The 24,370-nt window shown below is 44.8% G+C and overlaps 1 protein-coding gene across 1 annotated transcript in view; it reads right to left on the bottom strand.

Annotated features, from left to right (window-relative positions):
- The window catches only part of LOC310786958 (CUB and sushi domain-containing protein 3-like), a gene marked incomplete at its 3' end in the record, with an annotated part of 313,431 nt that extends 289,300 nt beyond the window's left edge, over positions 1–24,131 (bottom strand). The window contains exons 1-6 of the mRNA XM_083648289.1: positions 24,026–24,131; positions 21,266–21,343; positions 16,285–16,372; positions 13,468–13,592; positions 10,638–10,759; positions 6,017–6,120 (exon numbers count right to left, since the gene is read on the bottom strand). Coding sequence (XP_083504415.1) covers positions 6,017–6,120; positions 10,638–10,759; positions 13,468–13,592; positions 16,285–16,372; positions 21,266–21,343; positions 24,026–24,128 — 620 coding nt within the window. The 5' untranslated portion in view covers positions 24,129–24,131. The remainder of the gene's footprint in view (positions 1–6,016; positions 6,121–10,637; positions 10,760–13,467; positions 13,593–16,284; positions 16,373–21,265; positions 21,344–24,025) is intronic.
- Positions 24,132–24,370: the final 239 nt, after the last annotated feature.

Below are 24,370 nucleotides of genomic sequence, written 5' to 3'. Positions count from 1 at the left end.
TCATGTTGTTGAGATAATGTGATATGCGGTAAAAAATCACGCAATGGGTTATTCAAAACACCCTTGGCTCATGGAGCATGTCTGAGCAGCATTTTAGAAAGAGTGTTTACTGTATAACCTTCAGACCAAGTCAGACGGCCCAGGGAATGTTGACGTTTTTTCCGTGTCAAGCTACCCAGTCTTAACACACCACTTTCTGTTCTTAACGAATTTCAAAGTAAAATGCCTTTGAGGTTTGTTTTAACCATAAATAATACCAAAGCTAAAATAATTAATACAGTGTCATGCTAGTCATGTAACAAGAGGCTGCCAATCCCATCGTTACATGTTGGCCAACATATATCACTGCGAGTTGCATCTAGCAGTCTATGGTGCAGTTGCAAGGCGGTGAAACCATTGTATTTCTTTTATTTGTTTATTAACCAATTTCTTTATATCTCATGCATTAAGCATTACATTTCAGCTCTATAGGGTTGCCGCCAGAATGAACCGTTTGCCCCATGGATCTTTCGGTGTGTCCAGAGTGCCCGAGATGCTATGGCACTTAAGCATCAGTGCTTCTCCAGGCCGGGTCCCGTCAATCACCGTGAATCTGCCCAGACTTCCCCATGGTCTGGCCTCAGCTGCGCCAGCAGGGCTATGAGCAGTCCGTAGTAGCAAACGGGCGTTTGTTGGGGGAAAAAGATGGTCGTTATCTGATGACATCATCACCGGCCATCACCGTATCTTTTTCATTCAAATAGCTACTAATAAGGCTTGCATTCCCATGAATTATCGGCTTGTTATTTTTGAAATAATTGTCCCTGAAAGGGCTGAAAGTGTTGAAGCTATTATCAATTCTGTCTGCCTCTCCAGCTAGCTATCCTGTCCTGTCCATGTGTCATTGTTTATTTTCAGCTCATCAATCTCATCATGTGATGACTGCTGACCCATACAGCATTGCTGGCTAAGCCCAAAATCATCATTGTTCTCATCACCAGTCATGGTTTGGCTAAGCTGGAAATCTTAAAAAAAAAAAAAAAAAAAAGCTTCTGATTTAAGCTGTATTCAGTCAGTTTGTTGATGTTGACTATGCCAAAATCAAGTCATTGTGTTGTCTAACTGAAAATCAAATTCATTGTGACCAATCAGCTGAATTCAAAGTCGTTGTTGATTATCCACTGCCATTCCTTTAAACCATTGCTGGCTATGCTCATGCAGGTCATTTGACCTTTTATCCACTGCCGTTCAAAGCCCTGCTAATGCAGGTCGTTGCTGATCTGGGTCAACTCAGTACTGACCTTAAATACAGGTCTTTGCTGACCTTCTATCTATTGCTGTCCAAAGCCCCAACAGCTGTCTAAAAAATGGACCGGGGGTCGAACCCTAGACCTTTTGTCGTGAGGCGGCACGGCTCACCACTTATCCACTGTGCTGTCCGTGTTGTGCATTTTATTTCTGCCTACTTGTTCAGGTATATTTTCCTTGCTTTATGAAGGTTCATTACACTGGGTAATCTTGGCTGTCTCTCCTGCTAGTGATCCAGTCAAGGCATCATATCATTGTTTCAGCTCATCAACTCATCATCTGATCAATGCGGTCACTCCAGTCCGGACCATACAGCATTGCTGGCTAAGCTCAAAAATCATTGTCATCATTGTAATGTCATGGTTTGGCTAAATCCGACAGTCATAGTTGGTGGGCTAAGATGGAAATCATATAGCCATTGTTGGTGGCTAAACTGGGAATCAAATTATTTGTCACGGTTTAAGCTGAAATCATAGTCATTGTTGTTGACTAATCCGAAAGAGGGTGTTTGGTGCAAATCGCAAACCTGTGTCAATTTTAAAGTAATTGAAAGCACTGTCCTGATCTTTTGTCTTAAGATCAAACTGATCCTGATCCTTCGCCCATTTATTGCAAGCCGATGCTGTCGGTCCCCTTGCCATAGCCATTGCTGGCTAAAACCCATTCATTGCAAGCAGGTCCTGCCCCCTCCCTTGCCATTGCTGGCTATCTCAAGTTTTAAATTCTCCAGTCATTGCCAACCATTGCTGGCTAAGCCCAAATATATCGGATTATTGCCCATTGCTCACTAAAGCTCATAAATCATGTCGATATAATGATTTATATACTATGTATTTTGATTTTGATATATATATATAATTTTGTTTCTCTCTTTGCCCTGCCTTCCAGCACCCTAGCCATTGTCAGGTTTGTTTTGTTCAGTTTGAACCATAACTATTATTCTGCTGGTTCATTATTATTATCATTATTTACTTGATTATTATTATTATTACTAGGAACTGTTTCAATTCTTTATTTTTATATGCCTTTGTTAAGTTTCGTAATTTTCACTTACCGGTGTTTTTATAATATATATATATATATATTTTTATGCAATTCTAGATTTCTTTGTCATGGTTCATAGATGGCAGTATCTGCGTAAGTCTCAGGTTTCATGTTTAAATTAGTTTTTCTTTTTGGGGGGGTTTATTTCTCTTATCTGTATGGAATATCAGTTCATATCCCATATCTTACTGGCCTTCATCTACCAGTGTATATCTGACCTGTTCAAGCAGATTCACTATTGACCCAAGTCCTCTCCATTCATTGAATTACTATAATCAATGTCCCACAGAAACGGGAGGTCCTCCAAAATGTCGTTTTACCCCTTGACCGTCAATCGGTAAGTCATTCTTGCATATCTTTGGTGGTGTTCACGCTCAGTCCCTTTGCAATGTCATGCCCCATTACCCCATTTACCCCGTTTTCCTATTGTGAAACCATTTGGCCGAGGTCAGGCCCGGGATGAGTCACAATACGAATATAAAGTACAGTCAGATGGCTGAGGTCAAGCCCGGGATAAATCACAGTATGAATGTAAAGTGCTTTCGGTTGGCTGTTGGTCAAGCCCGTTATAAGTCACAGTATGTACATGCATGCTGGCCCATGTCCCAGCATGCACAGTAGTGCTTTCGGTTGGCAGGTCAAGCCCGTTATAAGTCACAGTATGAATGTAAAGTGCTTTCGGTTGGCTGTTGGTCAAGCCCGTTATAAGTCACAAGTGCTTTCGGTTGGCTGTTGGTCAAGCCCGTTATAAGTCACAGTATGAATGTAAAGTGCTTTCGGTTGGCTGTTGGTCAAGCCCGTTATAAGTCACAATGTAAATGTCGAGTGCTACTGGTCAAGCCCAGGATAAGTCACATTATGAATGTAAATGTTAAAGTGCAACCGGAGGCCGAAGTCGAGCCCAGAATAAGTCTCAGTATGAATGTAAAGTGCTTTCGGTTGGCTGTTGGTCAAGCCCGTTATAAGTCACAGTATGAATATACAGTGCTTTCGGTTGGCAGGTCAAGCCCGTTATAAGTCACAGTATGAATGTAAAGTGCTTTCGGTTGGCTGTTGGTCAAGCCCGTTATAAGTCACAGTATGAATATACAGTGCTTTCGGTTGGCAGGTCAAGCCCGTTATAAGTCACAGTATGAATGTAAAGTGCTTTCGGTTGGCTGTTGGTCAAGCCCGTTATAAGTCACAGTATGAATATACAGTGCTTTCGGTTGGCAGGTCAAGCCCGTTATAAGTCACATTATGAATGTAAATGTAAAGTGCAACCGGAGGCCGAAGTCGAGCCCAGAATAAGTCTCAGTATGAATGTAAAGTGCTTTCGGTTGGCTGTCGGTCAAGCCCGTTATAAGTCACAGCGTGAACGAATTGAAGTGCATTCGGATGGCTGTTGGTCAAGCCGGGATAAGTCACAGATACATGTATGCAGGTATGCATGATTGCATGTATGTATTCCCTTCATGTATCCCCATTGCCAAATATCATGTTTCAATTAATCTAACCTGGCCCTAATTTAGGCTTAATGTTCTTTTCATGTATTTGTTTGAATTTGGCGAGCTCCATGATCCCCTCCAGGCATCTCATTTGTCCCATTTTCTTATATTCCTTTTGGGGTTCTCTATCCTATAAATCACTGACGTCCTCCTCTTGGCTCAGAGGAGCGTCATCATACCATGGAGTCATTCGCCAAATCTAAGTGTTTGTTCTATCATTAAAGTTTACTTCATCTACCAGTGTTATCTGATCCGATCAAGTGGCTTCACTATCGGCCCCATGTTCTCTCCATTAATGAAATTTATTAACTGTAATTGTCCCGCAGAGTCTTGAGGTCCTCCAAAATGTTTACCCCTTGACCGCGAATCGGTAAGTCAATGCATATACGATGGTGGTGGTTCTTTATCTCGATCCCGCATTACAAATTAATGTCCCACGTTTAAGCGTACACCTGGTTTCACCTGTTGACCATGTCTGTTGCTGGCTCGCTCTGTGCCTTATCAGTAGCCTGTCCATTCCTTCACCTGCATAGTTGGCCTACATCTCCCAGCATGCATGCATAGCTGGCCTACATCTTCCAGCATGCATTTTGTCCCTCATAGTAAATAACCCCGCATAGCTGGCCCATGTCCCAGCATGCATTTTGTCCCTCTTAGTAAATTCCCCATCATAGTAAATAACCCTGCATAGCTGGCCCATGTCCCAGCATGCATTTTGCCCCTCATAGTGAATAACCCTGCATAGCTGGCCCATGTCCCAGCATGCATTCTGTCCCTCATAATAAATAACCCGCATAGCTGGCCCATGTCCCAGCATGCATTTTGCCCCTCATAGTGAATAACCCGCATAGCTGGCCTTCATCTACCAGCATGCATTTTGCCCTCATAGCCTACATTTATTTATATTTTGGTGAGCTCCATGATCCCCTGATAAAGTTAAATTGCCATTTATCCAATTTAACTTTATCTTCTTTTGGGGATTTCCTATCCTATTCTTCACTGACGACGCACTCTCATCATCTCAGGAGAGCGTCATCATATCATGGAGTCATACGCCAAAATTAATATGTTGTATCATTAAAGCTTGTTATACTTTCTACTAGTCTCTCATTATTGAAATGAAGTCTTGGACTATTTTCAATAATGAAGACTACTTAACAGCCAACGCCCAGTCTCGTCATATCACAGTGCACGCCCCCTTTCTTTGAGGATGTATAACCCATTCATTGTTAGGCTCGCCCCCTTTCTCTGATGCTGTCTCCTCACCCATTCACAGTTTACCACACATGTGGCAATAACCAATCAGCCCAAGGTATTCCTCTCCAGCTGATCCCAATCACCTAATCAGCGTAGTATATCAGGGTCCATGTTTACTCTGTTTGCTATGTGCTGTGTATGTGTCATTCTCAGTTGCTGATCATCATCGCTGAAGCAGTTGTTTTGTTTTCTACTAGTCTCTCATTATTGAAATGTCAGTAACACAGATACACAAACAACAACAATGCACAGAGTTTGGTTCCATCCGTACAGAGAAACAAACTCCTGTCCCAAAGAGGCGTGTGGGGGAACTAAATCCCCACCAAGTGAAACAACTTGGCTTTGGCCAACAGAACAATCCTATTAGTCATAAAGGTGACATCACATACGAGGAAGTTAAAGTCGACCAAAGTAAACCAACTAAGTGTCCGCAGTAAAGTGCTATTTGTGTCAATGTCACAGGGAAAGAAGACAACAAATCAATACATTTGGTTGACTTTATTCCCTGCGGCACTGGAGCAAAGTGCAGTATACCAAAGTGTGGCCTCAAAAGTGCATAGTAACTCATCAGAATAAAAATATAAAAACCAAATAACCTGATAAAAGATTAAAAGAAAGTTTGAATTGAAGTTGAACAATTCATGAATTTGCGTGGGGACATTTGCATGGTGATCCTCTGGGACCCCCTTAAGGACCCCCTGGTGGTCCGCGGACCGCACGTCGAGTACCACCGCTTTATACAGCGTTGCATAAATGTGCACTAGTAGCACACTGTTTCTACAAAGAATGCATTAATTTCAATGATGGAATCACTGAATTCATTAGTGGTACTTTGCATTGAGTTCTGTCACAGCTCAGAGTACATGAGACAAGCTGAGACGGCACAATGTGTATCCAATCAAGTATTGCACCAAACAGCACGCGTGCCGTGCAGTACTTACACTTGTATGATTGTTTTAGAGTCGCCTACTTCCCCTCCGTCTCCGATGGTTAGCGAATCGTAGCCGATCTCCAAGTCAAACTCCTCAAAGTTGATCTGGATCACCTGTTGTGTGAAATATAAGCTGCTGTTAGAGTCCATCCTTTAATCAGGTTTTGTTTGCACTGAGTTATGCAGACAGTGCTAATAAGACGTAATAAAACCTAGGCACGTTCCCGCCAAAGCAATTATATCCGAGTCTGTTAATGTACTTTGCATATATTTGTTGACACAGTAAATCATTTGTTTCTAAGGAATAAAGCAATGAATAAATTCAATATTTAAAAAATGATGTTGCCTGACAGCCAGTCAACTAACCGCCTCCCAAACCACCAAAAAAAACATGTCATTAAATGGTATAAAGCTAAATGCACTCAGAAGAGTAGCAATTCCAAATGATTCTCAAGTTCTATTATTGAATCACCCAGCATTTAGTTTACATGAAATTCCTAACATACAAACAGCTGCTCATTTCCATAAGCTGCCCTTAGAGAGAGTGTTTTGGCAGCAGCTTCACTGTGAGGGAGGCATGCAAATAGCCTGCGTCATGTAATACCTTATACATGTACATATTTCAATGATATATTACACACATTCTATTACTTTTCTTTTATGAATTGTGCAGAAAGTATCCCTGAATCTCAAATCATGAATGCCACAAGAGAAAACGGGAACCAAACATAAAAGACAAATCCACTCATACGCCACATCTCTTTCCACTGCTCACAGAGATAGGCGGATACTCTACGGATACTGTACACCCTGTCCCATAACCCCGTCCCATAACGCCGTCCCGTACACCCCGTCCCATAACCCCGTCCCATATACCCCCACAACCAACGCGCATAACAAACATTCTTTGGAGAGGAAAGTGCAAATTGGCGGTGCAATAGCTGCACGTCACCTTATGGCCCATTTCCACCGCTGGTATCAACGCGGCCCCGCCCAGCTCATCTCGCTTTTCTGTCTCATTCCACCGATCAAAAACGTGGACAGCCCGGGTTGAGTCGGGGTTGAGTCGTGCTGCTTTTGTTCCCTGCTCTGTTGAGGTTCTAGCGCTGTGAACCCGGGTTCATACGGTGACGTGAAAACATTGTAGACGACTGATTGGTCAGGCAGAATCGTGTTTACTCTATCTAATGACTGTCAATGCAATGGTGCATACCAGTTTAGTGGGGCTTACCTTCTCTTCTGTTATGTTATTTCCATCAGTCTTTTGTGTTGCTGCCTTCACCTCTGGTGAAATAAAATCGATCTCCTTACTCAGCTTTAACATGACGGTGGGTTTCAATTGTTTTGAGAGAGGAAAAAGTCCGCTCCTCAGGAAGCCCTTGTAGTTGTGTGCAGCATCGGCTCCGCTAGGCCGCAGGCGGGGCTTTGGTGAAGCCGCGGTCTTGCCTGGTGAGAGGCCGCCGGGGTAGAGGCTTCACTCTGTAGCGCAACCCCCGTCCCTCGCGCAGCGCATGCATGTGAGTTTGACTAACAACAAAGTGATATCCATTCTCCTGGCCGATTGTCACATTTGCCCATGTACACTGTAGGTCATTTAGAGGCACCAGTATTTCATAAACAGTTTAAAAGTTATGTGTATGGCTTTAATTTTAACGTTATGTTATAGCCTACTTTGGCTATAGGCGGATGACAGATATGCGGTCGCTATGACGACCAGGTGTGGGCGGGGGCAGATCAGCAGCGGTGGAAACAAAACATCCATCGGGTCGAAACAAATAGAGCCGAGTGGTGACGAGCTGTGCAGGGCTGTAAAATGTGGTGGAAATGAGCGATTAGAGCACAAATCCCACATTGAGAAGCAGTCATGGTGAGATGCAATTTTAAAGCCCTAAATAATTAATTGCCTCTGCATATATCCCCTTTATATAGCTCTGTCAGCTGTTACCTTTATATAGCTCTGTCAGCTGTCAGCTGTGTTTATATAGCTCTGTCAGCTGTCAGCTGTGTTTATATAGCTCTGTCAGCTGTCACCGGCCTATTCACGAATGTACATAACATCACAAACGATGTAATTCAGTGATTACTGGCAACAGCTTACGCTTATTTCAATTATGTCACATTGAGGGCATCTGGGTAGTGCAGCAGTAGATTCCCTGCCTACCAACACGATGGCAGGTTTGCGCCCCCCGTGTTACGTCCGGCTTGGTCGGGCGTCCACACAGGCACGATTGGCTGTGTCTGTGGGTGGGAACCCGGATTAAAGCTATGCGTTTCCTGGTCGCTGCACTAGCGCCTCCTCTTGTCGGTCGGGGCGGAAAGGAACTGGTGGGGAATAGCGTGATCCTCCCACGTGCTATGTGCTGCCGGTGAAGCTCCCCGCTCTCAGGTGAAAAGAAGTGGCTGGCAATTGCACATGTGTTGGAGGAAGCATGGTGGTAGTCTCCGGCTCTCCCCAGATCGGCAGAGGGTGGAGCAGCGACCAGGGCAGCAGGGGGGAGAAATTGGCCAAGTACAATTGGGGAGAAAATAGGGGGGGGGGTCATTATATGACCCCTAAAGAAACATCAGACTGCTATTCACCCCCGGGCTATTTCCACTAGTCTTTACAGGGATCTCATTTCCTCATTCGGGGTGAGTTTCACCAACTCTCGTCAAGTCACTACACAGCCCAGCTGGCAGTAAAGTCTCGCGGGACTTGACGAGAGTTGGCTGGACTGTGTACTGACTTGACGAGAGTTGGTGAAACTCACCCCGAATGAGGAAATGAGATCCTGTAAAGAGTAGTGGAAATAACCCGGGGGTGAATAGCAGTCTGATGTTTCTTTAGGGGTCATATAATGACGATATGGGTAGAACACGGGAAGAAAACTGTCTATTTACATGGAGTAACAGCACGCTGCCATGTGGCCCCGACGGAGCGCATTCAAGGACTGGCTTGGAGTACTATTTTGATCACAACAACGCTTACGACGGTCCAAATCGCTGCGGAGAACACTGGGTGAGTCGTCAGATAATACTTAATGTGAGGAGAGGGCTCCAGGTTGAAAAAAAAACGAAATTCTCCTTTAATGTGTGCAGAATACCCATGCATAACTAGAATCATTGTCATAATAACACTAATGGACAGAAATTGGGTGCCAAGTCGGTGGCGTGTTTGCAGAGTAGAGGGCATCGCAGTGCTCGACTACAGTATGGCACTTGCCAGTCCTAGTGAGTTCTGAACGAGCGTTTGTTCGTTGTTTATTATTAGCAGGATTGCAATGAGTTGATAGCAGAGTGAATATGATTCAGCCAGATGGGATGAGGCAGAGTACTACTGTAATGACTGTTAGCAGAACAGCTTTGACCCCGTCACTTTGGGGAATAGCTGATCACATTCAATCATTATTTCTCTCAATTTGTTGTTGTCCCAGATGAATGGAGGACTGCTCACAAATGCCAACAACAGTAATCAGACTGGCAGCGTAGCCACAACTGAAATACAATCCAGTGCACGCATAGGGAGTCAAGGGATGTTAAAGGGATAGATCACATTTTTTAAATGTCCAGCCCTATTTGCTACTAAGCAATGATGATGTTGATTGGTGGAGTTGTTTCTCAGCACACTCCATGCTGTTCCTCATAGTAGCTCTGGAAAGCTGGGCAAACACGAATGCAAGGTCAATGGGGCCATGCTCCTGTATGAAAAAGCTGACTGAAGCTCACTGAAATGTACTTTGTGTGCACTGTGGATGAAATATGAGTGAGCCAAAGTCAGCTTCAAACCCCTCAAACCCCAACTCTCTATCACATTCCTATCCTTAGCTACGGCCCCCCCACCACCCACACGCAAATCCTCCCATAACCCACATTCCCCTCGCTGCTCTACCTACCCACCCCTCGAATCCCAACTCTCTACCACCTTCCTATCCTTAGCTACGCCCCCCCCCCCCCCCCAAACACCCTCCTGCCACCCACATTCCCCTAGCTGCTCTACCTACCCACCACTCGAATCCTGACTCTCTACCACCTTCCTTTCCCTACCTAGGGCCCCTATTCACTAAAAATCCATGACTGACTGACTGACTGACTGACTGACTGACTGAGTGAGTGTGTGTGTGTGAGTGAGTGTGTGTGTGTGTGAGTGTGTGTGTGTGTGAGAGAGAGAGAGAGAGAGAGAGAGAGAGTGTGACTGACTGAGTGAGTGAGTGTCCTGACTTTGCCATCCTCTGACCCCGGCGGGGCCAGCGGCGTAGGAAAAAGGGCTAAACCTACATTAAGCAGTTCCTGACAACAGATTAGTTGTGCACTAGTTAGTTGTTAGTTGCGTCAGATACAGCAAACATAGAGGAACCCTATGATGGCTGTATCTGTGTATTTGGCTACATATCTTGTTGATTGTGCCTCCTGCGGGCTAACTGGCCCCTGGGCTAAGTGGCCAATTGAGATGTCTGAAGATGAGATAAATGAGGCTCTGTGTGTGGGGATCCAAAATGGGACACAGACCTGTTTCTGGTGGGTTCCCACATGACAACAGTTAGCAATGTGTTTTCATTAGACTGGTCCCAGAGTGTGACTACTAAGTAAGTCATATTATGTGATCATATGTAATATGTGTCCCAGGCTGTAAGAAACCCCCCTGGCTCTGTTACCTTGTTGGGATCGCTGGCAGTGATGATCCAGACGCACTGGGAGTTACTCTCGTACTGGATAGGGAAGTTGGGGGACGTGAAAGTCCCCGATGGGCCCTGCAGATTGGACCCGCAGGTTTTCACTGCAACAGGGGAAAAGAGAAGCGTGCATAAATAGAATATATAAACCAATGTTTCCATTATGCACACTAATGTGCATTTTATCAACTTAACTGCGGCAGTTAAAAGAGACACTGAAAATATATATCTGATAGGTTTTTCTTTGCATTCACTAAAGTGTATGTATAAATCATCCACAGATTTTTACACTACCATGGGTAAAGAAAGACGATCAGTAAAGAAAAGGAGCAAATGCTACAGTGGAAAGACATAGCTAGTAGGGCTGTGCAATCAAATCAATACGGCAATATATCATAATATTTTGTTCCGCAATACTGTATAGATATTTAAGAAAAATATTGTGATATATCGCCATATAAATGTTTTGCACAACAAGAATACTTTTTATTTCAGTGCGTTCAGTAACACACTCAACACTCGTCGTTTTGACTAAATTTTAGTATCGGGATGTGGTGGCCAACTTTGTCACATGGTGTGAGCAGAACCACCTGCAGCTCAACGTGTCAAAGACAAAGGAGCTGGTGGTGGACCTGAGGAGGGTCAAGGCTCCGGTGACCCCTGTTTCAATCCACGGGGTCAGTGTCGACATAGTGGAGGATTACAAGTACCTTGCAGTGTACATTGATAATAAACTAGACTAGGCTAAGAACTCTGATGCACTCTACAAGAAGGGGCAAAGCCGTCTCTACTTTCTGAGACGGCTGAGGTCCTTCAACGTCTGCCGGACCATGCTGAGAATGTTCTATGAGTCGGTAGTGGCTAGTGCCTTCCTGTATGCTATTGTGTGCTGGGGCAGCAGGCTGAAGGCAGCGGATGCCAACAGACTCAACAAACTGATCCGTAAGGCCAGGGACATTGTGGGGCTGGATCTGGGCTCTCTGACTGCGGTTTCAGAGAAGAGAACGTTGTCCAGGCTACGCTCCATCATGAGCAATGACTCGCACCCACTCCACGGCATGCTAGTCAAACACAGGAGTATGTTCAGTGAGAGACTGATTCCACCTAGATGCAATACGGAGAGGCACAGGAAATCATTCCTGCCTGTGGCCATTGGTCTATTTAATGCCTCTCTTAAAAGAGCACCTCGGAGACGCTCAGTCTCCCTGAGACTGAGCCAGCCGATAGGTTAACTGTGCCTGGCTGAGCCACGTGTAACGTATAGGGCAAGCCGACTTAATATAAGTCCAGTGTGCAATAATGATAATTGGCACGGAATGTATACTTACTCTACGTATTTTGTTTACTTAGACATATTCTACTTATTTTTGCTTCTATCGCATTTACTACTGTTATGCTATGCTATGTTGTGTTCTTATTCTGCTTATTTTGCTTAATATCGCATTTACTACTGTTATTTTATGCTATGTGTGTTCTGTGAGCGAGCTACTGTAACTTGTCCCAATTTCCCCCCGGGGATAATTAAAGTCTTTCTGATTCTGATTATATATATATATATATATACACTAAGGACATTCAGTGTTTATACAGAGTACAGTACAGTGCTTATATGCTTCTAGAAGATGCTGTACATGGGGCCCGACGCAAAGGGTCCGCGAGTCAGCCATCACCCCTGACCTCGTCAAGATATAGGCCAGAAACGGGTCCCAGACGACTTAGAACTTTTTGAGAGAGTTGGTCCTCAGGAACCTGAGTCTCTCCATCTGTATAACAGAGACCATGTCCATTAACCACAACTGAAATTAAGGTGAAGAGGGAGACTTCCATTCCTTCAGAATTAGTCTTTCGGTGACAGTTGTCCCCTGTGTCAGAGACTGTTGCACAGCTGCAGGGAAGTTCAGAGAGGACACTGAGCAGCCAAAGATGGCGAGTTCTGCCTCCGGCTGCAGGGTTATTTTGTAGGCCTTAGAGTACCAGTCAAATATCCTGGCCCAGAATCCCGTTAGTGAAGGACAGAACCAAAAGGCATGAGATAACGTGCCCTCTGACACCTGACACCGATCGCACAGTGTTCAGAAGGGTAGATCTTATGCAACTTATGCTTAGAATAGTGAAGACGATGAGCAACTTTAAATTGGATCAGCTGGTGTCTACTATTAATTGAGCAGAGTTGTATCATAGACAGACTCCTATCCCATATAATGTCAGATAACTCAATACCAAGTTCCCCCTGCATGCTTCTCTAATCCTCTCAGTAGGTCACACTTGAAAATGAGACCTCGGTCTCAACGTGTTTTTACCTGTTTAAATAAAGGTTAAATAAAATAAATAAATAAAAGTAGAGGCCATCATCGTGCAGCTATCAAACAGACATACAAATCTGGAAATGAGATGCTTGGAGTGAGGAGGGCTCAGCAAAACATAAAAAAAAAGCATGCTCATCTGGAAGTGCTACAAAGTCATGAATCCTGGATGGAACATCATTTCTGACTTGCAGGTATCTAAAGCAGTGTGTGGTCCATTCATCACATCCTAAAAGCTGCTCTGGCTCTTATGAAACGTAACAAAACAGGCAGGGCATTTATGAAATGAGATCTAGAGTGCTGCAGCACACACATGCGTTCATACATAATGAACAGAACTGAACCTCCCTCTATCTGCACAGAGCGCATATCCAGAGGCACTGCCTTCATCAAGCAGCTTTATTAGCTCTTCAGAAGCCCCGCCCTCTCGCTCTGTCTGTCTCTCACTCTCTCTCTCTCTCTCTCTGTCTCTCGCTCTCTCTCTCTGTCTCTGTCTGTCGCTCGCTCACCCTTGCACACAGGCCGGTGGTCGCTCCAAGCAGCAAAGACCTCGGCTACTCGCTGGCAGGTAATGGTTTTGGAACCCTGCAGCACATGGTCTTCATCACAGGTGAATTGAGCAGTGGCTCCAATGCTGAAAAGATAAAACATAATTAAAATGTGAAAAGCAATCAATTAAAAAAAAACGACACGTGAGGCACTTCACATCCATTATTCATACCATCCCATTCGTTACTTATTTACATTGCAGTACTGTACATTTCAATACAGCAAATGTATTACATCAATGACAATGAATGAATGAATGAATGAAATAAATTCATTCATTATTAAAACATAAGTGTCAAATAAGTGCTATGATCATTTGAATGAGGTGAATCCAAAATTGAAGGTGCTACAAATGTGAATAAGACATTTCTCATTTCAGTGTGACTTTAATGCAATAAGCACCCTTTTTACATCAGCTGAGAAATGTGTTTATATATAATATAATGCCAAATTACACTGTATTGCAAAACAGAACTAGTAGTGGCGCGTGAGAGTGATCTTTCCCATGTAGGGTACGGTATCTTTATCTTCAACATGAAAAAAACGACAGGAACTCCCAATCTAATCTCTAATCTAGCAGATTGAGAATGGAGGTAATTGTGGCAGCTAACTAAATCTAACTGCCTCCTTCCCAGAGCTTTAGCCAGTTCTCAATCAAAAGTTGGAAGACAAACCCTGGGGCTCTGCTTTCTCTGAATAGCAATCAGCTTGGATAAAATGCTATCTCTCGCCACACTGAGGACTAGCTTGGATAAAATGCTATCTCTCACCACACTGAGGACTAACTTGGATAAAATGCTATCTCTTACCACACTGAGGACTAACTTGGATAAAATGCTATCTCTCACCACACTGAGGACTAGCTTGGATAAAATGCTATCTCTCACCACACTGAGGACTAGCTTGGATAAAATGCTATCTCTCGCCACACTGAGGACTAGCTTGGATAAAATGCTATCTCTTACCACACTGAGGACTAGCTTGGATAAAATGCTATCTCTCGCCACACTGAGGACTAGCTTGGATAAAATGCTATCTCTCGCCACACTGAGGACTAACTTGGATAAAATGCTATCTCTCGCCACACTGAGGACTAACTTGGATAAAATGCTATCTCTCGCCACACTGAGGACTAACTTGGATAAAATGCTATCTCTCGCCACACTGAGGACTAACTTGGATAAAATGCTATCTCTCGCCACACTGAGGACTAACTTGGATAAAATGCTATCTCTCACCACACTGAGGACTAGCTTGGATAAAATGCTATTCCTCGCCACACTGAGGACTACTGTAGCTTGGAGCTGGGTTTTTTCCCCTTCAGATTTCCCCCCATTTTCTCCTAAATTGTACTTGTAATTGTTCCCCCTGCTGCCCCGGTCGCTGCTTCACCCTCTGCCGATCTGGGGAGAGCCGTAGACTAGCCTCCGACACATGCGCAGTTGCCAGCCGCTTCTTTTCACCTGACAGCGTGCAGGATGTAGCACGTGGGAGAATCACGCTATTCCCACCAGTTCCCTTCCGCCTTGACCAGGCACCCCGACCGACCAGAGAAGGCGCTAGTGCAGCAACCAGGACACATACAAAACTCAATCCGGCTTCCCACCCGCAGACACAGCCAATCGTGCCTGCCGGAGGTAACACGGGGGCGTGAACCTGTGACCCCCATGTTGGTAGGCAGCTTGGAGCTGGTTTGATATTTCTATGGATGTTCCTCTTAGCCAGTGTTTCTGCCGCAGTCCCACGTGATGAAAATAAAAGTGCTGTATACGTTATTATGCTTGGGTTGCAAGGTGACACTGAATTTATGAATATATAACTTTTTGGTGTTGAGCTGAAAAGGTTTAAGATCCCCTGCATACAGTATTAATCGTATTTGTAGCACCTGTCTTAATAAAATATGTAGTGCACGTGTTGTGTGACAGTTTTCAAAAACTATCAGCTGCACAAGGTCACTTTCGTAGCATTCTCTAAATTGCATCAGACAAAAAAGTATTCAAAATATGTCAATATGCTACATGTCAAAGAAGATTAAAACAGAACATTTGTCTCCTCCTTTCCTGAAAGGGCTGATTTGGTATGTGATATGAATAGTACATTTTGTTGAATGTGTCTGGTGCACGACAAACTAGATTGTCTAAATTACTGAATATTTTGTGAGCATGCAAATTCTCCACTACCGTCATAAGCTACTGTCATAAGCTACTCTCAAAAGCGCTCCTTTTACTCTGGTGGTAAATGGACCGGGCACATGCCACGCTTGTCAAGTGGAACGTGTAAAGTTTTAAATCTGCTGTGTGATAATGGGACAGCTGGATGGAAAACGGTCCAAGTCTCCCCTATAGAGACAGTCCGCATGTCTGGGAACGCCCATACAGGCTCTAGGAACGCCCACAATAGACGCTGGGTTAGCTGGCTCAGCCTGGCTGGGGGCGGGGTCAGGGTGGGGTAAATTCCCCCGTTCTATCCATTCAGCAAAGTTAGAATTGAGCTGATAGCCCAGCCCAGGCAGACACGATCGGGGATTTAACCACCTCAGTAAACGCACATCTGAGCAGACGTCTTGTGTTCTGCTCTAGAACCCCCAAACCTGTAGTTTAGAGCCGCAGCACCGTCTTTTGGTGAGTCAGCCCATGAGATATATCGGCGGTTTTACCCCACTCGCGCGCCAGCCGTTTAACATTTTGTGGGCGTTCCCACTGTCTCTATGGATCGGCGTTTCAAAATCTGAGCTCCTTCATCACTTCGGTTCTGGTTCTGGGCGCACTTGAACTCACCTGAAGTCAGAGCCACTCCGTTTGCCGTTCTCCGGCTCCCCTGGGTCTGGGCAGTAATTAGATAACTGTTTGATGCCGCCTTCATTCACTGAGTGAGACAAGACAATGAGAGAGACACAATCACCTGCACTGCCAAAGATCCATGCTTCCATCCAGATGCAGCCAATGTAGACAATGAGTTGAATTATCTAGCAGATCAAATATGTCCTGTTTGAATCTTCCACAGTGAACGTCTGGTAACAAGATGTTGCTCCCAGGAAGCATGTAGTTAGACAGACAGACCCCAGCTCTCAGTGCCAGATGACTTTCGCTACCAATTATTTGCCATATTTGCGGTTGCGATGACACACTGTTGAGCGCTATCAAAGGGAATGGTAAGGCTAAACGCAACTCTCGTACGCGAGCTCGAACAAAACGGGGGAATCTATCTGAGCCCAACAGGGAGCAAGAGGATTAAGTAACCTTCAACAACATCACAGGCACTACAGTGATCACTCAGTGGGACTCATACATACTAATGGTTGAAGTAGCCTAGATAAAGCTTGGCGGAGAGGATGAAATATATAGCCTTTGCTACTGTGGGAAAGTAGAGAAGTGGCTTTGGAAATAGGATAAAAGTTCACTGTGTGTGTGTGCGTGTGCGTGTGCGTGTGTGTGTGTGTGCGCGTGCGTGCGTGCGTGTGTGTGTGTGTGTGCGCGTGCGTGTCTGTGCGCGTAAGACATTAAACAAGCTCTTGCAATATATTGTGGGAATCACATAAAGCATGCATCGGAAATGAAATTCATGAAATATGTAAAATCGTAACTTGGCAATAAGATATCACACACAAGACTCTGTGGTCCCTGTTTTTAACGCGAGAAGCTCTAGAGGCGTTCGTTCTGCTTTCACTTACGAAGTTCATTAGCTTTGAAGTTAATTGTGGCCAGTTATAACATTGCTATGGGTTCAATTATGCGCCATGGATGCACAAGGCATACAGTACTATGCACCATCGACTTGTCTTTTTAAATGATACATTAATTGTCTTGTAGAAAAGATTATAGCCCCCTACATTATTCATGTCACCATGCAATGACAAGAATATGAAACATAAGGTAATAAAGATTACAACCTGTTATCGCTAAAGTGTTGAGCACATTGTGGAGTTAAAGGGAATTAAGGTTGTGAATAGCTTATGTTAATGACAGAGCTCAGCAAGCTATTAGAATGTATTCACTCACTTCAGTCTGAAGTGCACACAACTCATCTGCCACTCAGCCTTGACTACTGCTGTGTGTGTATGAACTCCAGTCAATCTGATGTATTGCTTGGGTAGGATAGAACCAAAGATGGAGTTTTGGACGGCTAGCTGCAACAGATCAAATTTAGGATTTTGCTGCAATGTAGGCTACTAGGTCTGATATAGCTGAGCACATTTTTTGAATTTTTTAAAAAAATTCCTCGCATTTTCTCCCCAATTGTTCTTAGCCAATTCCCCCTGCTGTCCTGATCCTTGCCCCCCCTGCCGATCCGGAGAGAGCTGTAGACTAGTACATGTTTCCTCCGATACACGTGCAGTCGCCAGCAGCTTCTTTTCACCTGACAGCGAGGAGTTTCAGCGGCAGGACGTAACGTGTGGGAGGATCACGCTACAGTCCCCCCCCCCCCGAACTGACCAGAGGAGGTGCAGTGACCAGGACACACATCCCACCGGCTTCCCACCCGCAGACACGGCCAATTGTGTCAGCAGGAACGTCTGACCAAGCAGGAAGTACTGCTGAGTGCTTTCACCTCGACACTATCAAGACGCCCTAGATCTGATCTAGCTGAGCACATTTCTGTCAGTCAGTCAGTCAGACAACAGGACAGTCAGACAGACAGACAGAAAACAAGACAGTCAGACAGTCAGACAGTCAGTCAGACAACAGGACAGTCAGTCAGTCAGTCAGGCAACAGGACAGTCAGACAGTCAGTCAGACAACAGGACAGTCAGTCAGTCAGACAACAGGACAGTCAGACAGTCAGTCAGGCAACAGGACAGTCAGACAGTCAGTCAGGCAACAGGACAGTCAGACAGACAGACAGACAGAAAACAAGACAGTCAGTCAGACAACAGGACAATCAGACAGTCAGTCAGACAACAGGACAATCAGACAGTCAGTCAGACAACAGGACAGTCAGACAGTCAGTCAGACAACAGGACAGTCAGACAGTCAGTCAGATAACAGGACAGTCAGTCAGTCAGTCAGACAGACAGACAGACAGACAGAAAACAAGACAGTCAGACAGTCAGTCAGACAACAGGACAATCAGACAGTCAGTCAGACAACAGGACAGTCAGTCAGACAACAGGACAGTCAGTCAGTCAGACAACAGGACAGTCAGTCAGACAACAGGACAGTCAGTCAGTCAGTCAGACAACAGGACAGTCAGTCAGTCAGACAGACAGACAGACAACAGGACAGTCAGTCAGTCAGACAACAGGACAGTCAGTCAGTCAGTCAGACAGACAGACAGACAGACAACAGGACAGTCAGTCAGTCAGACAACAGGACAGTCAGTCAGTCAGACAGACAGACAGAGAGACAGACAACAGGACAGTCAGACAACAGGACAGTCAGACAGTCAGTCAGACAACAGGACAGTCAGTCAGTCAGACAACAGGACAGTCAGACAGTCAGTCAGGCAACAGGACAGTCAGACAGTCAGTCAGGCAACAGGACAGTCAGACAGACAGACAGAAAACAAGACAGTCAGTCAGACAACAGGACAATCAGACAGTCAGTCAGACAGACAACAGGACAATCAGACAGTCAGTCAGACAACAGGACAGTCAGACAGTCAGTCAGACAAGAGGACAGTCAGACAGTCAGTCAGACAACAGGACAGTCAGTCAGACAGACAGACAGACAGACAGACAGACAGAAAACAAGACAGTCAGACAGTCAGTCAGACAGACAACAGGACAATCAGACAGTCAGTCAGACAACAGGACAGTCAGTCAGACAACAGGACAGTCAGTCAGTCAGACAACAGGACAGTCAGTCAGACAACAGGACAGTCAGTCAATCAGACAACAGGACAGTCAGACAGACAACAGGACAGTCAGTCAGTCAGTCAGACAGACAGACAGACAGACAGACAACAGGACAGTCAGTCAGTCAGACAACAGGACAGTCAGTCAGTCAGACAGACAGACAGAGAGACAGACAACAGGACAGTCAGACAACAGGACAGTCAGTCAGACAACAGGACAGTCAGACAGTCAGTCAGACAACAGGGCAGTCAGACACTCAGACAACAGGACATACAGTCAGACAGTCAGACAACAGGACAGTCAGTCAGTCAGACAACAGGACAGTCAGTCAGTCAGACAACAGGACAGTCAGTCAGACAGACAGACAGACAGACAGACAGACAACATGACAGTCAGTCAGTCAGACAACAGGACAGTCAGTCAGTCAGTCAGTCAGTCAGACAGACAGGCAGACAACAGGACAGTCAGTCAGTCAGACAGACATACAACAGGACAGTCAGTCAGTCAGACAGACAGACAGACAACAGGACAGTCAGTCAGTCAGACAACAGGACAGTCAGTCAGTCAGACAACAGGACAGTCAGTCAGTCAGACAACATGACAGTCAGTCAGTCAGACAACAGGACAGTCAGTCAGTCAGACAACAGGACAGTCAGTCAGACAGTCAGTCAGACAGACAACAGGACAGTCAGTCAGTCAGACAACAGGACAGTCAGTCAGTCAGACAACATGACAGTCAGTCAGTCAGACAGCAGGACAGTCAGTCAGTCAGACAACAGGACAGTCAGTCAGTCAGACAACATGACAGTCAGTCAGTCAGACAGCAGGACAGTCAGTCAGTCAGACGACAGGACAGTCACTCAGTCAGACAACAGGACAGTCAGTCAGACAGTCAGTCAGACAACAGGACAGTCAGTCAGTCAGACAGACAGACAACAGCACAGTCAGTCAGTCAGACAGACAGACAACAGGACAGTCAGTCAGTCAGACAACAGGACAGCCAGTCAGTCAGTCAGACAACAGGACAGTCAGTCAGTCAGACAACAGGACAGTCAGTCAGTCAGACGACAGGACAGTCAGTCAGTCAGATAACAGGACAGTCAGTCAGACAACAGGACAGTCAGTCAGACAACAGGACAGTCAGTCAGTCAGACAACAGGACAGTCAGTCAGTCAGACAACAGGACAGTCAGTCAGTCAGACAACAGGACAGTCAGTCAGTCAGACGACAGGACAGTCAGTCAGTCAGACAACAGGACAGTCAGTCAGACAACAGGACAGTCAGTCAGACAACATGACAGTCAGTCAGTCAGACAACAGGACAGTCAGTCAGTCAGACAACATGACAGTCAGTCAGTCAGACAACAGGACAGTCAGTCAGACAACAGGACAGTCAGTCAGTCAGGCAACAGGACAGTCAGTCAGTCAGGCAACAGGACAGTCAGTCAGACAACAGGACAGTCAGTCAGTCAGTCAGACAACAGGACAGTCAGTCAGACAACAGGACAGTCAGTCAGTCAGGCAACAGGACAGTCAGTCAGTCAGGCAACAGGACAGTCAGTCAGTCAGGCAACAGGACAGTCAGTCAGTCAGAGGACAGGACAGTCAGTCAGTCAGTCAGACAACAGGACAGTCAATCAGACAACAGGACAGTCAGTCAGACGACAGGACAGTCAGTCAGTCAGTCAGACGACGGGGCAAATGTGTTATCAGAAAGAAAAAGAGACTGCACTTCTAAATCTAGTACTGTAGCTTAATACAGTACTGTACTGTACTGTAGCTTAATACAGTACTGTACTGTACTGTAGCTTAATGCCTAACATCTTAACTGTAGCTTAATGCTTCACCAAATGATGCAGCAACAAAAAAAGACGGGAAAGAAAGAAAGACCCAGAACACAAAGCCCTGCACAAATGAAAAGGCCAAACAATGAAAACATTTGCATAAGAAAACTAAAAGACTTACTCAAAGACAGTTTGTTAGTGTTGTCCTTCCCTGGTAATAATTTTACCCCTCTGGATTTAAGCTCTCCAGAGCTTTTCACTGGTCGAGAGCAATGAAAAGAGGTCATTAGATCAAAAAAGTTACAGTATTAGATGTGAGAAGATACAGTACAAGTGTTTCTTTCTCTGGAGGATACTTGGTGCTATGAAGAACATCAAAATGTCATTGCTAGTAATAGTAATAACACTAGTGGTCTGCATCGTTTTCTTCTCTTCCCCCTACAGGAAATGGGGCTATTGCCCCTGATGCATTTCTTTTAGGGGCTGCATTGACAAGTCTATAAAAGCAAAATGAGATTTTCTCATTTGTTTGTTTGTATAACTCAGGCATATAAACAGTGGATGGAAATTGATTGGACAGAGCAGATTTAAGGGTTATAGCCTGTAAGGGGGAAATAGCAGGCAGAATCAAACAGCAGCCTTAAGGACTCCACGGCTAAATATCTTAGAGTGCCTCTAATGAAACATAGCAGGGGCCGGGCAGACTGCACACAAAAGCCAGCTGATGCAGGTGACTGTCAGAAGTTTGAGGTGTCAACAGAATAGCCAAAAGCAATGAAGCAAGCAAAATAAGGCATTGGAATTGGAAAACATTGATCCCTTTCCTAGACTGCATGTTATATACAAGCTGGACCTGTGTCTCTTTAGTGACTGACCGGCCCAGGCGTTTCATATGCTCAAACGCACGCTGCACAATAAAGCCCCTCCTTACTTGTCGCTGCATTAAAAAGAAACTGGCCCTTTACATCGGGAATAGCAAAACGCATAGGGACCTGGTTTGAGTATTGCACAACACTCCTGGAATAGATGATAAATGTGATTTTTTTCATGCTATTGATTTTCTGTCTCCATTTACAATGAGTTGCCACGCATGCAGGTGAGGCTCCTGATAGAAAACCTGTTAGAAAGACTTTCACTGTGAAGTCACAGGCTTCCCTGCTTGGTTTGTGGGTGTGGCTAAATGGGGTACTACAGCCCCGGATGGAAGTGAAGCAAAATTTCGCCGGGCGCTCACGGGGTAATAAACGATCGTTGACCGTTATAGTGTTCAGGCTGAGATTAGATTAGATTAGAGTAGGACAGGGCAGACTAGGCTGTAGATTAGTTAGATTCATTGTGTGCTAGTTAGTTCTGGTTAATGGCTAGAGTAGTCAGATTGTCTGAGCTGTTGCTCGTTTGGTCTGGCCGCTCCGCTGCCGCTTCTAGTGTGCCGCTGCTACCGCGGCCACTGCAGCGGGATGGCCAGGCGGATTGAGTAGCTGCTGTATGCCCTATAGGGGCAGGGCTAGGCGATAAATGTCAGTCTATTCAGTGGCATCATATCGCCTGGTAATTATAATACATGATAACTTGATTGCTAAATTTTACTTTGCTTATACGAACATTACTGTGATATACATTAGTATGTTTCGAAAATGTCCCCTGTGACTACTCGTGACCTATCGCCCAGCCCCAGTATACCATTACATTACATTACATTACATTATTTGGCAGACGCTTTTATCCAAAGCGACTTACAATAACACATTTTTGTCAGCAATAGAGCAATCCACTATGTAAGACAGTATATAACTACAACTTCTGAAGGAACAGTGGTACAAGTTAAGGTATTATTATTATTATTTTTTTTTTTTTATTGTCTGTTCTGCTTTCTCTCCTAGTCTCCCTCCCGCCTCCCCCTGCTCTCTTCCTACCTTTCTCCCTCTCCACCTCCTCCCCTCCCCTGCTCTCTCCTCCCCCACTTCTCTCCCGCTTTCTCCGTTTCCCTCTGTCTCTCTCGAACATAAGATTATAATTGTTGTGTCAGCTAGATTTAGCTAAACATATTCTCTGTGAAGCCCTCTGAGACATGCTTGTGAATTAGGGCTATACAAATAAACTTGACTTGACCACCATAAAACTTTCAAAAACATGTCATTGCATTTTTATTGTTGTTTTAAGGTCCTTACATTTAGGTTTATGCAAGTAAAACAACTTGGTTAAGGTTAGGGTACGGTGGTCATAGTAAGAAAAACGTTCAGTTGAATTTGGTTGCGGCTTATGGCTTGATGGTTTAGGCGTTTGCCTTCCAAGCTGAGGACTGGGTTTTGATTCCTAGATAAGCTACATACATTATTAATTAATTTAATTATTTGAAAACATTGAATTATGTCCCAAAGATGGGTTATTACGGTTAGGCAAGTAAAATAGTTGGGGTTAGGGTTTGGCCATGGTTAAGGAACAAAACCCTACAACTTAAAACAAAAATGCAATGAAATAAATGATGTTTGAAGAGTTTTATGGCGATTGTCTGTTCCCCTGTGAACGCCTGGGGAGATTCTGCATCACTTCGTCCATGGCTGTATCCCTTCTAGCCTGGTTTGGTGCCGGGCTGTTAGTAACTGTGGCATGGTATAGCCTACATACATTGTCCCCTGGCCTGACTTGAAAGTCATGCAAGGTAATGGATTATTGAGCTGCTCGAGCTGTGTTATACACACTATTTATCTCTCAAATATTTGATTAACAAAAGCCTTTGAAATCAATGGTTTGAAGCTGAAAAAAACCTTCATACAGCCTTTGCCTTCAACAGTGGGGGTATTAATGAAAACTGTTTGATATTCAGTTGACAAAGATCAAAAACATGTTTGGTAATTACAGCGTATTTCCCCCACAATGGCCCCTTTTTGTTCAAGCAGAGTGCCCTCTATTAGGATTTGCAAATGAAGTCATCATGTCTTACCTTGATACTGAGCCCTGAAGCCTTTGTGGCGGTGGTTGCTCTCCGTCACAAAGTGCAGCCGGAGCCAGTTTTTGTTGCTGATGATGGGCCCTGGAATATTCATACCAGACAGCCTGAGTGTGAAGAAGAAGAAGAAGAGGAGAAAAATAACACATCATCTTCATCATCTTTTAATGCAGATGATACTGGAGATGATTGGGGGGAAAAATGAAAGGAAAAATGAAACTAATCGATAACGTTAGCCGGAATAATACAATAGACACCTATTTTCAGAACTTCGCAGCCATCAGCTAGCTGTAAGGCTAGTAGAATGGCTAGCCGTTAGCCATTCACTAGGGGTGTCAC

This window comes from Poromitra crassiceps, assembly GCF_964638095.1.
Source record: "Poromitra crassiceps genome assembly, chromosome: 12".
Lineage (NCBI taxonomy): Eukaryota > Metazoa > Chordata > Actinopteri > Beryciformes > Melamphaidae > Poromitra > Poromitra crassiceps.
The sequence above is the reverse complement of the archived record's forward strand: the minus strand, read 5'-3'. Positions and strand labels throughout refer to the sequence as shown.